This window comes from Arachis ipaensis, chromosome B06, assembly GCF_000816755.2.
Source record: "Arachis ipaensis cultivar K30076 chromosome B06, Araip1.1, whole genome shotgun sequence".
NCBI classification, from domain to species: domain Eukaryota; kingdom Viridiplantae; phylum Streptophyta; class Magnoliopsida; order Fabales; family Fabaceae; genus Arachis; species Arachis ipaensis.
Window position 1 is genome coordinate 17,327,328 of NC_029790.2, and position 13,902 is coordinate 17,341,229.

The 13,902-nt window shown below is 34.0% G+C and overlaps 1 protein-coding gene across 4 annotated transcripts; it reads left to right on the forward strand.

Annotated features, from left to right (window-relative positions):
- Positions 9,753–12,520, forward strand: LOC107645729 (F-box/kelch-repeat protein At3g61590-like). Of its 4 annotated transcripts, none has more exons than XM_016349814.2 (3): positions 9,757–10,129; positions 10,240–10,530; positions 11,067–12,520. In XM_016349814.2, the coding sequence occupies exon 3, from the start codon at positions 11,086–11,088 to the stop codon at positions 12,301–12,303; it is 1,218 nt and encodes a 405-aa protein (XP_016205300.1). In that variant the 5' UTR covers positions 9,757–10,129; positions 10,240–10,530; positions 11,067–11,085; the 3' UTR covers positions 12,304–12,520. The 4 variants fall into 4 exon arrangements, with proteins under 4 accessions (XP_016205302.1, XP_016205300.1, XP_016205301.1 ...); XM_016349815.2 differs by having other exon boundaries at positions 10,326–10,530; XM_016349816.2 differs by lacking the exon at positions 10,240–10,530 and having other exon boundaries at positions 9,753–10,129.

Genomic DNA, 13,902 nt, shown 5'->3' on the forward strand with positions numbered 1-13,902 from the left:
TCGAGAAAATATGATTTGAAAAGATTTCTGATAAAAAAAGTATTATCTGATTGATTTGATTCGATACCTTATATATTTGAGAGATTAAAGATTTATTGTATTTGAAACTATATATTTTGAATTGGTTTGGGAGGCTCGTATTAGAAAACCGTAGTTAACGGCGGTTATGACGTTAACTTAGATGCATCTGACTCAGACTCCAGCTAGCAGGGGTGTTGCTAGCCTAACGTGTAAGCCACACGTTAGATCTGTTATTTTGTTAGGACACACAAGAGGAAAGGGCTACCCATAGAGGTGGAGCCGCCCATGTGTGGACTTTTGATTTGATTTCTGTATGAGAACTCCCTTATTGATTCACCTATTATTATCAACTATTACTTTCTAGTTAATATTACTTTGATAATAATATTTATATGGTCTCATATTGATTATAGATGTATTGTCTAGTCACTGAGTTGCAAAACTCACCCCGTTTTCTAAAAATATTTTTCAGGAACAAATATTTGACTATGTGAGACTTTCTATTCAAGAGTAACGGCCGCAATGAGTACCTATTCTTTGTCGAAATCCTAGAAGTGTATGCTCCATATGACACAGGCAGGATCCAATCATTTTTAGTTATTTTAATTTTTTTTGTTAAAAATATATAATTATTTATTTTAAAACTTGTAAAATATTTGTAACTTGCTTATTCAACTTATATTTGAATATGTTAGGCTTGCTATAGGATTATTTTCCTGAGCGCCGGTCATGACTCATTTTGGGTCGTGACAAAGTGGTATCAGAGCTTAGGTTTAATCTGTGTAATGTGGAGCAAGTGTCCTATGGTAGGATCACAATTGTATAAATAGAAGCGCGCCTATTTGTACAAGTTGTGGCACTATCAGAGGCCTATAGGAATGTCATTGTTGTCCTCTGTGTCATTGTTGTCTTCTGATTATTGCAATCATGCGTCCTCTGCCGCTTTTGCTACTCCTATCCTTTTTCTTCTACCAAATATTCGGTTATCCTTTGGTAGATTTCTTGAACGCGTTTTTTCAATGGCTTCAGTTTCGGCTCCGGTTTGCAGTTTCTCTCGTAGCCAGTTCTAATCTTTTTCGCTTTTGTAAATGCATGCTTTAATCTTCTTCGTCTTCATGTTCCGTACGATTCCTGATGATAAGGTTTTATACATTATTTAGAAGATTCGGTTAGTGTTTGATTTGCATCATTATCTAATTCCTTTATATAACTCTATTTGAATTTACGGATTGCATAAATTTGCTTAGTTGTTGATCGAGATGCTTTGTTCTGGATATTGGAAGTTGTTCTTCTTATATTAATAATATTTGAAGTTATGAGGTTTGATTTGTTTGTGATTCTGTCTTTCTTTTGAATCAATAATTTTGAAAATTGTTATTCAGTTGCTCAAGGAGAAGAATTATGCGATAAACGTATGAATGAAGTGTTATTGTTGTTTGTTAGACTAATGATTTTCTCTACTTAGGTGTAGTGAATTATTTGGGTGATTAATTAGTTGGATTGAAAATGTTTTTCAATCTAAAAGTTTGGTTGAGTTTTTTTTTTTTTTTAATTTGCTGATTTGGTCCTATTATGGTACTATGTTGTCAGATATGGCTTTTCTGTTATGGAACTATTTTTCTAATTGTTCAGGTGATATCTAGATTATGAACGCTTGCTTTTTGTTAGTGATTAGATTATGAATTTTGCTCTTGGCTAAGATCTAAAACTTGAGAATTCTCTCAATCTTAGTTTTTCTGAAAATTTTCCTTCTCTTAACTAGTTTTTATTCTCAAAAGTTTAGAGAGATTAATTTTCTTGATTTGTAGTGTCTTGTGAGATTGGGATTATAGATCTTGCATATTGTAAAGAAATTTTATTGATTTTCAACGGAAAAGACTAGATATCTAAATCCTCAAAGCTGAACAAAGTTTATATACAAGTTTTTTTTTTCCTTGTTATATTCTAATGATTATAAAGCATATGCTGGTTATCTTGAATATGTGTTAAATTGTAGCTTGCATGTGAGAGTTAGTTACTAATTTAGATAGTTCTTTGTTGATATATGTTGCTTGATTAGTGATTATTACAGTAACTAACATAACAAATAAATAATTTGAGTTAATTGCTTTTGAGGGATGCATGAGGTTATTGGTTGCTGCTGTAAAGTAGTTTAATAATATGTAAGTGTTGCTGAATTGGTGATTGATGTGGTTGTAACTTGATAAATTTTGGTTGAGAATTGCTAAAATTAGTTAACAGTGAGCTAGGAGGTTTTCATATCTTATCTTATTCATAAAGTGCTTATGGTTTAAACTTGACTTTCATACTTATGCGATTATTTATTTTGTTATTTTTGTTATTATTCTTCCATGAACAAAGAGTGAAAGAACTAAATTCTAATTGTTCAACTTATACGTCATTGGCTTTATGATATAGTGATGGCTCTCGATTAGTTGATGCTATTTCCTTTAGATATTTCGCTTTTAAGATATCAAAGAAGAATTTTTCCTTTTAAATTCATATGATCAGTATGGTAATGCTCACTTGAGAATCATGTGTTTGTACAATAATACTATATTGAGTCATAAACTTCTATATATTACATATGTTTTCTTTTATGATTATAGAATTATGTCGAAAATATTTTAAATTGCCAGCCCATCTGTATTTGACACCTTGCATTGAAATTGTGGGCGATGGAGATTGAAAAATTTCTTGTTTGCAATGTATGAAAATTGGGGATGTCTATACTCTAAATAAATTGATGAATAAATTTTTGTACTGAGTTCTTTTTGAGTCTTTGAGTTTGATCTTGAGTTGTTCCATCATAGCTTGTTAACCTAGGAAATAATGGGTATGAATTGATCACAGTTTGATCTTGAAGTTGTAAAATTTATCATTTTTTTCTTTCTTTTCATGAATTTCCTTTTTTAAATTGGTTCATTTATTTTGGATTTTATCATACGTTTTGCTTGTTTTGAATCTTTCCTTTATCTGTATGCTTTGATTGATTGTGTTTGAATATTTTGTTTTGTTATGGTTGTTGATGTTTAGAAATAAAAATTTTCAAGTGATACCATTTTTTTTATATATGCTAGCTTCTAATTTTGGATGCAACATCTATGTCCTTTTCCTAATTTACTCTCTCAATTATTTGCAATACTTTCATTATTTTTGGCCTTTTTAGAGTCTTGATGATGATGTTGATGAAGAATGGTTATAGAATAAGGAATATGGTGAAGCTTTTTCGGTGATTTCAACAATTACTTATGCCTTAAAGCCTCTTATGCTATGATGATATTGTTCTGCTGGACTTTGTTTTGTTTTGTCCGCTATCTAGTTTTGTTGAAAGAAAAAAAAATCTATATTCTATCTAGCGTCGTCACATCTTGTGGTATGATTGTTTAGCATGGTGCATACGGAGAGCTAGAAATTTTAACCTGCGAGAAATATTTTTTCTAAACTCTTTCGTTTCTTTTATTTAAGTAAGGGTAATCGTTAAGTTTGGGAATGTTAGGTGTTCTTCTTGGGATGGTTTGTGTTGAAGTATGCGCTATAATCATGCCGCATGATTTTATTTATCGTTCATTCCGCTATATTTCATACCAAGAGTTCCTTGTTTTAATCCTTGTTGAAATTGGAAATTTGATTATTTTGTTTCATGTCCTACATCTTATGCATATCTCGATCTTATCATCGTGCTTTTGGTTATCCCATAGATTCTCGACAACATAGGTGTTGACGTTGCATTCCTTTACGTAAATTATGTAACTCCTTGATGTAATATGAACTTGCTTTACTATGATACATCATATCTTCTAGTATTCTCCTCGAATTCTTGTTCCAGATCTTCTTTGGAAAAGTTATTGATTTGATTCTTTTCTTGCTTTATCGTGTCCCTAATCATCCACTTAAATCTTTTTGAAAAAAGCAAAAAAAAAAAAAACACTGCCATTGACTTTGGTTACCTTCTTTTAGTGAACTTTGTACTTCTTTGGTCCAACTCAAACTTGTTTTGACCTAATGCACTATCTTTTCTTTTATTGTTTCTATCAAAATTCCTTGATTCAGATTTTCTCGTTAAGATTCAGTTGACTCTCTTTCTGGAACACTTCATTGTTTCTGTACATTATTGCTTAATTGCAATCTTAAACATCCTTCCACGTTCGTGCGAACACCATCTGTGATGTTTGCTCTTCTCTTTCTAGGTTTCGAATCCTTTTGAGTAAACCCGTGCTTGTTTCGGTGTCACGTGCGATTCCTGGATAGCAAATGATACGTTAATTCATTAGGACATAGCTTATCGATGCTGAAGTTCGAAAAGTTGTAATTCTAAGACATGACGTAAGACCGGTTGCTTCCATGGATATATACTACAGAACCAAGGAGAGTATGAAGTAAGATTGTATTGTGAGGAGATTGACGAACGAAGTGAAGAGTGCTGTGTACATCTGAGCTGTCAAGGAAATGTGAGTCGGTGAATGTCAACCGCATCATTTTTAACAAAAACCTATCTTGTAACTTTTGCATCTCTTCATACTCCTTTCTCATGTTTGGTAAAGTGCTAAAACCAAGTAAAGTCTTGCAAATTATATCAATTTTCGAGGGCGAAAATTTTTAAGGAGGGTAGAATGTAATATCCCTATAATACCCTTCTCTTTTTTTCCAAACCAAAAATTCTAACGCTAATTTTGAGATAACACACTCCCTCACACACTCACCAAAACCCTAGCCGCCCTAACCCCTTTCAACAGCAGAACAAAAGAACAGAAAGGGAAAAGAGAAGAAGGGGAGAACCGGAGAGGGAAGAGAAGAGGAAGGAAGGGAGGTGGCCCCGGTGGGCGTCACTGCCACCGTCGCCGCCGTCGTGTCGTCGCGAGGAAGGCCAGAACCGAGGGAGAGAGAGAGCCGCGCAAGGAGAAGGAGGCGTCACCGTCCCGTGTCGCCGTCGTCACCGCCGAGGTCTTCATCGTCGCCATCCATGGAGGTTTGCAAACAGAGGGAAGACGCGTCGTTCTACCCAAAGCCGCCACGGGAAGGGTTGTTGCCGTCAAGCTCAGCCACCATCGCCGTCGTTCGTGCCTCCATTTCGCGCCGCCAGATCTATCGCTGGGAGAGAAACAGAACGCGCGTGGAGAGAGAAGTGGTCGCAGGGAGGTTCCGCTGCCGTTGGAACTCCGCTGCTGCTGCTGCCATGGCCGCCTCGCCTCTGCCACCAAGAAACGGCAAGGAGGGACCGTCCGCTGCTGCGTTGTTCCTGTCGCCATTCGGATGTACCTGAACCAAGTCGTCGTTGCCATCGGAGCTGAACTGTTCCTGTCATTATCCCAGTCCAGCCTTTTTCTTGATTCTGCTCTAGCTTTCATGTCCTATTATGCCACTATTTAATCTGTCTTGTCCTTGTTTTAATTCGATTTTAGTTTTGCCTGTTTTAGTTTCGCCAGCTACATTTTGTCGCTACTCCGGTCTAAATTCTGCGCTCATTCGTTTTATTCTACTTCAATCCTTCTTATCTTGAATTCGACACTCCGGGTTTGGTCTCTTTGGTCCGTTAGGACCATGCTGTGAGTAGACTTTACATTTATAATTGTTTGATTGTGCATCTATAATTATTTTGACCTATAACTAGTATGATCTTTGAATTATACTCACTATATTTGTCTTAAATGATTTTAAATTGATTAGTATAATTGGTTTATTTAAATAATTCGTTTTTATGAAGTTTATGCTTTCGGAACTATACATGAGGCTATATATATTTTTGAGGAAGTTTTGCATTTCTAAAATGTTTGATTTTACTTGAAAATCTGTTTTTGAAACATTGAAGTAATTGTTAGTATTCACTCACTTTGAGATTATGAAATATGTTTTTATGATCGAAAAAATATGATTTGAAAAGATTTCTGATAAAAAAAGTATTATCTGATTGATTTGATTCGATACCTTATATATTTGAGAGATTAAAGATTTATTGTATTTGAAACTATATATTTTGAATTGGTTTGGGAGGCTCGTATTAGAAAACCGTAGTTAACGGCGGTTATGACGTTAATTTAGATGCATCTGACTCAGACTCCAGCTAGCAGGGGTGTTGCTAGCCTAACGTGTAGGCCACACGTTAGATCTGTTATTTTGTTAGGACACACAAGAGGAAAGGGCTACCCATAGAGGTGGAGCCGCCCATGTGTGGAGTTTTGATTTGATTTCTGTATGAGAACTCCCTTATTGATTCACCTATTATTATCAACTATTACTTTCTAGTTAATATTACTTTGATAATAATATTTATATGGTCTCATGTTGATTATAGATGTATTGTTTAGTCATTGAGTTGCAAAACTCACCCCGTTTTCTAAAAATATTTTTCAGGAACAAATATTTGACTATGTGAGACTTTCTATTCAAGAGTAACGGCCGCAATGAGTACCTATTCTTTGTCGAAATCCTAGAAGTGTATGCTCCATATGACACAGGCAGGATCCAATCATTTTTAGTTATTTTAATTTTTTGTTAAAAATATATAATTATTTATTTTAAAACTTGTAAAATATTTGTAACTTGCTTATTCAACTTATATTTGAATATGTTAGGCTTGCTATAGGATTATTTTCCTGAGCGCCGGTCATGACTCATTTTGGGTCGTGACAAATTATTTAATGAGATTGAAGAGATTATGCGGTGTTAAGTTAGATTGTTGTTAGCTATGAAAGATTATGTTTTATTTTGAATTAGTATACAACCTTGACCTCGAGTCTAGAGTGTCGTATTTAGAGACTTTATACCCACAAGCTGTATGTAACTGCCCAAGTCTCACCCGGTAAATGATAAGGGGTGTGTAGTAGGATTTTGAAGAGTTATTGATGAATATGTTGAGAGTTGTGATTGAAGTTGAGATAAGTAAATATTGAGATTATATTAAATGAGATGATGATAGTGATGATGATGAGAATAATGATGAATTTGAGATTTAATGAGATATGAATTGATGAATTATGATTGAAATATTCATATGACTTGTGAATTTGAATTATCTGAGACACGAGTTTCCATGGGTAGATGCAGTAACTTGCCACCACTTGCTCCATGTTGAAATTCGATATTCTGTTGACCCTCTGTTGTAAAATGTAACCGAAAAAATTTACAAAACTATTTATAATTAAATATAATAAATTTAAAATATCTCATAATTTTGTTAATAATAAAAAAGTTATTTATATATGTAATTATTTATTAACAGGTCCACGCAGGCCTGATAGGCCAATAAGACTAATTAGTGAGTCTGGACCTGACCTATTAACATAATAAGGCTTTTATAAGAGCCTGAGTCCAGGCCAGGCCAGACCAAGCCAAACACAGGCCAGGCTACAAGCCCCTGGCAGGCCGCCTGACCTTTTTCCATTCCTACTGATTTGTAAATTAAAGGAGTTTCTTTACGACTTTTCAAGTAAGTTTTTTCGCAAAGCTTTTTTAAAAGGTTATTTTAAGGATAAACTATTTCTATAATGAAATTAATTCTATTTGCAAGTATTTCTTTGCTTTGATAGTATTTCCTTCCCTACTGAGAACTTGCGAGGACGATGTTCTCACCCCCTACAGATTTTCTTTTCACTGATAAGTTCAGGAAGCTTTGGCACGGAGCCGCGATTGAACCACAAGTTTATTATATATTATTGTACTTTATGAATTTTGTTTAATGATTAAATTTTTTTCCCTCGATAATTATTGTTTTAGTTTTTAGAGGGGTAGGACTTCTATTTGAGGAATTGTAAATAAGATTATGTATTAAATATTATATGGATATAATTATGTGATTAAAAAATTTAAAGTAAAGACTTTATAATTTCTTAAATTAAATATTCAGTTTATATTCTCGAAAACTCAATATTAAATAAATATAATATGTTATTAGCATATTAGAGGTAAATAGTATATAGACTTTTAGTGTAATCATAACTTGCTAAAAATTAGAGTGTTACACAATCTATATTTTGCATATTTTAAAATAAAAAATTTAAAATGCAACTTGTGTTTTTTAATATTCAAAATGAAAAAAAAAATGGATAAAACACAACCTGCATTGCAGGTTGCATATTTAAAAAATATTAATCTACTAATTGTAATCTGCATTTTGCAGTATTCAAATTTACAAAAAAAAATTAAATCACAACCTACATTTTAGATTGATATTATACTAGTATAAATACTTTACCCATATTTATTTTATTGTGTAATATTATTTTTTTTATTTCTAAAAAAATCAGCCCCTTTTCGTGTGTCCGTGGGTGTGTCAAGCATTTGATTCTTTGGTATGGCGTTTGAGACATAATCTTTATGCTTTTCTTCCTTTGATTAACATATTTTATTTCAAAAAAGGAAAGAGCGGGGCGTTGGCTTAAGTGGGTTGCTGATTAGGTTCAATGTAAGACGCATTATAAGAGAACGGGTCTCTAGGTGAAAAATAGTGACGACTTTATTTTTAAAACACACTAAAATGACTAAATATAATATATATATTCTCGGTCCAATGAATCGAACATTTAAAAAGAGATCATAATAAGTATTTATTTGAAAATAAACAAAATAAAAAGATAAGAAAACCTTTAAGCGTGTTATTTTAGTATTTTAAAATAAAACTTTTGAAATCACTTTTTTTTTTTTTGATCTTTGAAATTATCTAGATCGATGTTCTAATAAAAATTTTTTTTCTAAAGAATTAACATAACTCAATAATAAAAATATAGACAAATAATAAATCTTTGAGTAAGGGCTATTTTTTATTTTTAATATTTTTTAAAAATTTCAAAATATTTTTAATATTTATTTATTTTAATTTTGTCTATAATATTTTTATGAGTTTCAATTTTATTTTTATTACTAATTTTTTATAGTCAATAATTAGTCGACTCTTTTTTAAAACTAACTATCGAACCTTAAACAGGGTTTACGAAAGTTTACAAGCTTGCCGAAAAGGCCAAACAGTTAAAAATAGAATTTTAGTGTGAAAACAGGATTTGTGCGTCTGCATCATTATTGTGCGTATGCACGTATCCAAAAGGCATTCCCAAATTATACGTACGCACAATTTGTAAAAATTTTGGGCAAACGTATGCATACCCCTCGTGCGTACGCATGAGCATTTACACCTAGTCTGTACCATGTGTAGGCAACATTGTGTGCATGGTACACATAGCAGAAATCCTGATTTGCCGCAAAATTATAGAATTTCAATTTTTAACTCCAAACTTTAAATGCGCATAATTTTTTTGTTAAAAATCATTTTTCGTCCGTTTTTCAAATGTTATAAACTCCACGGATCCAATTTTTATTTGAAATAAGTTTTACCAAATTTTGGGATCTGAAAATCAAGTTATGATCTGTTAAAGTTGGTTAAATATAGGTTGGACACAGAAGACATCCGTGTCGAGTCAATGTCGATGAATATCGTATTCGAAATATGTCTAACATACATAAACTCAATAAAGTGTCTATGTTTCTTAGGTTATGTATTTAAATTATTTTTTATTAATAAATAATAATAATATTTATTATTTGCTAAAAAAATATTAATATAAAATAATGTCTATTATAAAAAAAATGTATTTGTAGAAAGAGATTGATTTGCTTTGACACGTGTGTAAATAAAGAAATAAATTAAAGGGTTGGTATTATTGTCGCCCAATATAATTCATAATGAATGACACCTCAACACTCTTCACGCGCCAACACGCGCTTCTCCTACAAAAAGGCAATTGCTAATAGAAAAAACCGCCTTCTCACTTCACTGCACCTTACTGTTACCCGCCTGTCGTTTCTCTCTCTCTCTCTCTTTCTCTTTCGTTGTTGTTGTTGATGGGTTGCTTTACTCGGCCTTCCTCATCAGACAAACCAAATCTAGAGTTACCCATTTCTCTGTTCTTCCATTTCAAGCAAGGGCAACGCAATACTCGTATCCTTTTTTCCATTTCCTTTTCTCCGTAAACTTCAATGCTTGTATTCTGAGCTACTCTTCTCTCTCTTTCTCTCCCACACCCCGATTCTCTTGTTCCCTAAATCATTCCGCCGAGGTTCTCTCTTCCCCTCCTATGAGACACGTGGCTCTTTGATCCTTTCAATTCAAACAAGTTAGGTAGGTATCTTCTCTCTTTTCATCTTTTCAGTTTTCACAATGTTTTTGACTTGTTGCGCCATCTATGCCCCTCGTTGATCTGTTTCTGCTGATTAGTTTTCTTTTCTCAGGACCTTTGGGGCGTTAGATCTTTCTTTGATTGATGCTTCGCCCTTTGATTTTTCTTCTCCTCATATTAGTTTCCTTTTTCTTTTAGCACACCAATCCCTTCCCAAAGCTTGATAGTAAAAGGTTTGTGGGAACTTGTTTATATTTATGAGCAAAAGAGACACTGTAGGACTTTAGAACAAAAAGCTGGTTTGGAAAAGGTGATGCCTTTGGCACATTTTCTCTATCAGATGAAATGCCTGTGACCAATAAGGAGCAAATCAACATGTCACAATGCTTGTTCTGTATCTGAGGTGCTTGAAGGTTTTCTTTTTTTTTTTTTTTTCCTTCTTCATTGCTTGGAAATGCCGTTGTTTTTGTCTATTTGATATAATTTTGTCCATTTATGAATCGTAATTATTTTAGTTTGATATCAAATGTCATAGAAAATCTAAAAGGGTGAATTATCTATTATGTATGTTTGCAGCATAATCTACTGTTGGGATGAGCTGAATATAATAGCATATATTTGGTACCAAGAGTTTCATGTTCTGTGTTGTGTGGTTCTATTTACTGTTTTGATTTGCTTAACGTGGCAACCTGCAACTAGTGTTTGTGGTTTGCAACTAACATGAATGTGTCATGCAGATGTTTAGAAATTGCTTTTAGTTTGAACGAAAAATCCTAATTCTTTGTTCTGTATTACCTCTTTTAATTTGAACATAGGATATTATATCTGAATCATCTAGTCTAGACTATCTAGTAAAAGATGATAAAATCTAGAGGATCTTTCTTATTTGATGTTAAGATGTTTAAATAATAAGTTTTTTTCCCCGAACACACCCATTAGGTCTTTCATTTGAACTTCTATGGCTGGAGAAACTTCATGGATCAGTCACTATGATGATGACACAGGAAGGGATATTGGGGAGTTTGGCTCATCTTTAGAGCCTGGTGAAGATGGTGACAAACAAACAAGTGTTGTCTCTGTGGATCTTATTTTGCCGGATGACTTGTTGGAGCGGATCCTAGCCTACCTTCCTGTTGCAAGCATTTTCAGAGCTGGTTCTGTATGTAAAAGATGGCATGATATTGTCACTTCAAAGAGGTTTTTATGGAACCTTTCTCATGTTCTACATCAAAAACCTTGGTACTTCATGTTTACAAGCTCTGATGAACCAATCGGTCATGCATATGATCCCATCCTACGGAAATGGTATGGCATTGAACTTCCCTGCATTGGCACTTCAAATTGGTTCATTGCTTCATCATGTGGTATGGTTTGCTTCATGGACAATGACAGCCGAAGTGAATTGTGTGTATGCAACCCTATTACCAAAAGGTTCAAGAAGCTGGAGGACCCTCCGGGTTTAAAATTTTCTGATTACAGTGCACTAGCAATCTCAGTTAGTAGGGAATCTCAGTGTTATACAGTGGCAATTGTAAAATCCAAGCAAGTCCCTGAGAACTTTTTCCAGTGGGATATCTCAATTCATATATACAATTCTGAAGAAGTGACTTGGATAACACCTTTCACCGAAGTTTTGTTAGGGTGGAGAGGTGGTGACGAGAGTGTAATATGTAATGGGGTGCTATACTTTTTGGTTTACTCAACAGGGGCAGGTCTACCTGCAAATCGCCATTCCCTAATTGGATATAACATCTCCAACCATTCTTCTCAAGGTAGCTTAACAAGGAACTTTATTCCAGTACCTTGTTCTCTGACATGTGGCCGTTTGATGAATCTAAAGGAAAAGCTTGTAATGGTGGGAGGTATTGGTAAACCAGATAGACCTGACATAATCAAAGGAATTGGAATCTGGGTTCTAAACGATAAGAAGTGGGAAGATATTGCACGAGTGCCTCACAAATTCTTCCAAGGCTTTGGAGAGCTTGATGACGTTTTTGCCAGCAGTGGCGCAGATGATCTCATATATATTCAAAGTTATGGATCTCCTGTGCTGCTTATATATGACATGAGCAATAAACAATGGAAATGGGCACAGAAGTGCCCTGTGATAAAAAGGTTCCCACTTCAGCTTTTCACAGGTTTTTCCTTTGAGCCTAGGCTTGAAATTGCTCCATAGCTTCTCCATACAATAATAATCAACAGCTGCTACTCGCACCTGATTTTAAGGCTTCTGCCCATTTTCTTCTATTGTTCTTTAGGACAAAATTTAATCTGATTTTGGTTCTTTAACAGTTCATACAAAATGTAAGTGCTGATAAAGATGCTTATTTGTGGATACTGGATACTATTAGTTGCATTTCAGAATACCACAGTTATATTTTTATTTTTCACCACATTTGTGTTCTCTCTCTACTTATGCAGTTGCTCTAATAAGAATAATAACATATTGCTTATATATAAGGATACTATGCTTTTGAGTGGACTTCACGGATCCTTTTTCCAGCATCTTTTAACAAACGTTAGGCTTTGACTTACTGATGAGCCAATGAAATTGTTATGCTAAGATTGCATTCTTTGTTTTGCATGTGTGATTTTGATTTTTCAGAGTCTGATATCTGAGATGTTTGTGTCGTCCGTACAACACTATTTTTAATTTTTTTGTTGTCAAAGTTTCAATAAAGGTTGGAAAAAATTATAACTACTCCGTGTAGGTTGGTGGAGAAGTGTGGTCCAGGGCTACTTTATTCTTTAACAAATGTAAAAGTGGGTTTTCCTTGGTGGAGATTGTGACAAATAAAGATTAAAATAAATAAACTTCATTTTCAACATTGAAATAAGTATATGAGGTAGCCAAGGAGGAGCAAGTGCAGAATATTCAAATGGCTTCTCTCACTTTGGATTGTGATGGGTGATGATGGAGTTGGAGTTGGACTTACCGACTGCTGGTGAAAGTAACTTTTCTTGGTCTTACCCCTGTGCATGTATATACAATTCATAAATATGTCACATCATATTAAAATTTCGAAATGCTCAAAGCTAAACTATTTTTTTGGTTATGGAAGGTGTGAATGTGTTGTGCCGGGTTATGGATCATAGAGGTGCTATACCAATATGTGGTAGGGCTGCACATGGATCGAATAATATCCGCATATCCACGGTAATTATCCGCATCCGATCCGAATTTTGCGGATATTATCCGATCCGCAGAGTCATCGGATCGGATCAGATCCGATCCACACTATGGTAGGATCGGATTGCGGATTTGGCAGTGATATCCGCGGATCCGATCCGCAAATCCATATATCCGCACATCTCAAATAAATAACATAGTTTAAGAAAGTAAACCCTAATGTAATATGAATTTTAGTGTGTTATTTTATGAATTTTATATCTTGTTTTTAATTTTTTATGTTGTACTTCAACTTAGAGTAATTAAACTTAAATATTGTGTTATTATTTTGTTTTTGTTATTCAAGAGAACTTTTATTGATAATATTTTAGAAGTAAATAGGCTTAAACAGGTGAAAAATAAATTTTCTGGATATTTTTTTTTTTGTAAAAACAGCCAAACAAAATCTTAAAATAGTTTTTTTGAATTATGCGGATATACCCGATATCCGATCCGCAAGTATGCGGATCGGATCCAGCCTGAAAAAATGCGGATATCGTATCCGATCCGATCCGATGAGTACAGTGCGGATCGGATAGAATTTTAGGCTATATCCGATCCGATCCGATCCGTGTGCAGCCCTAATATGTGGGACAGCTTTTTCTC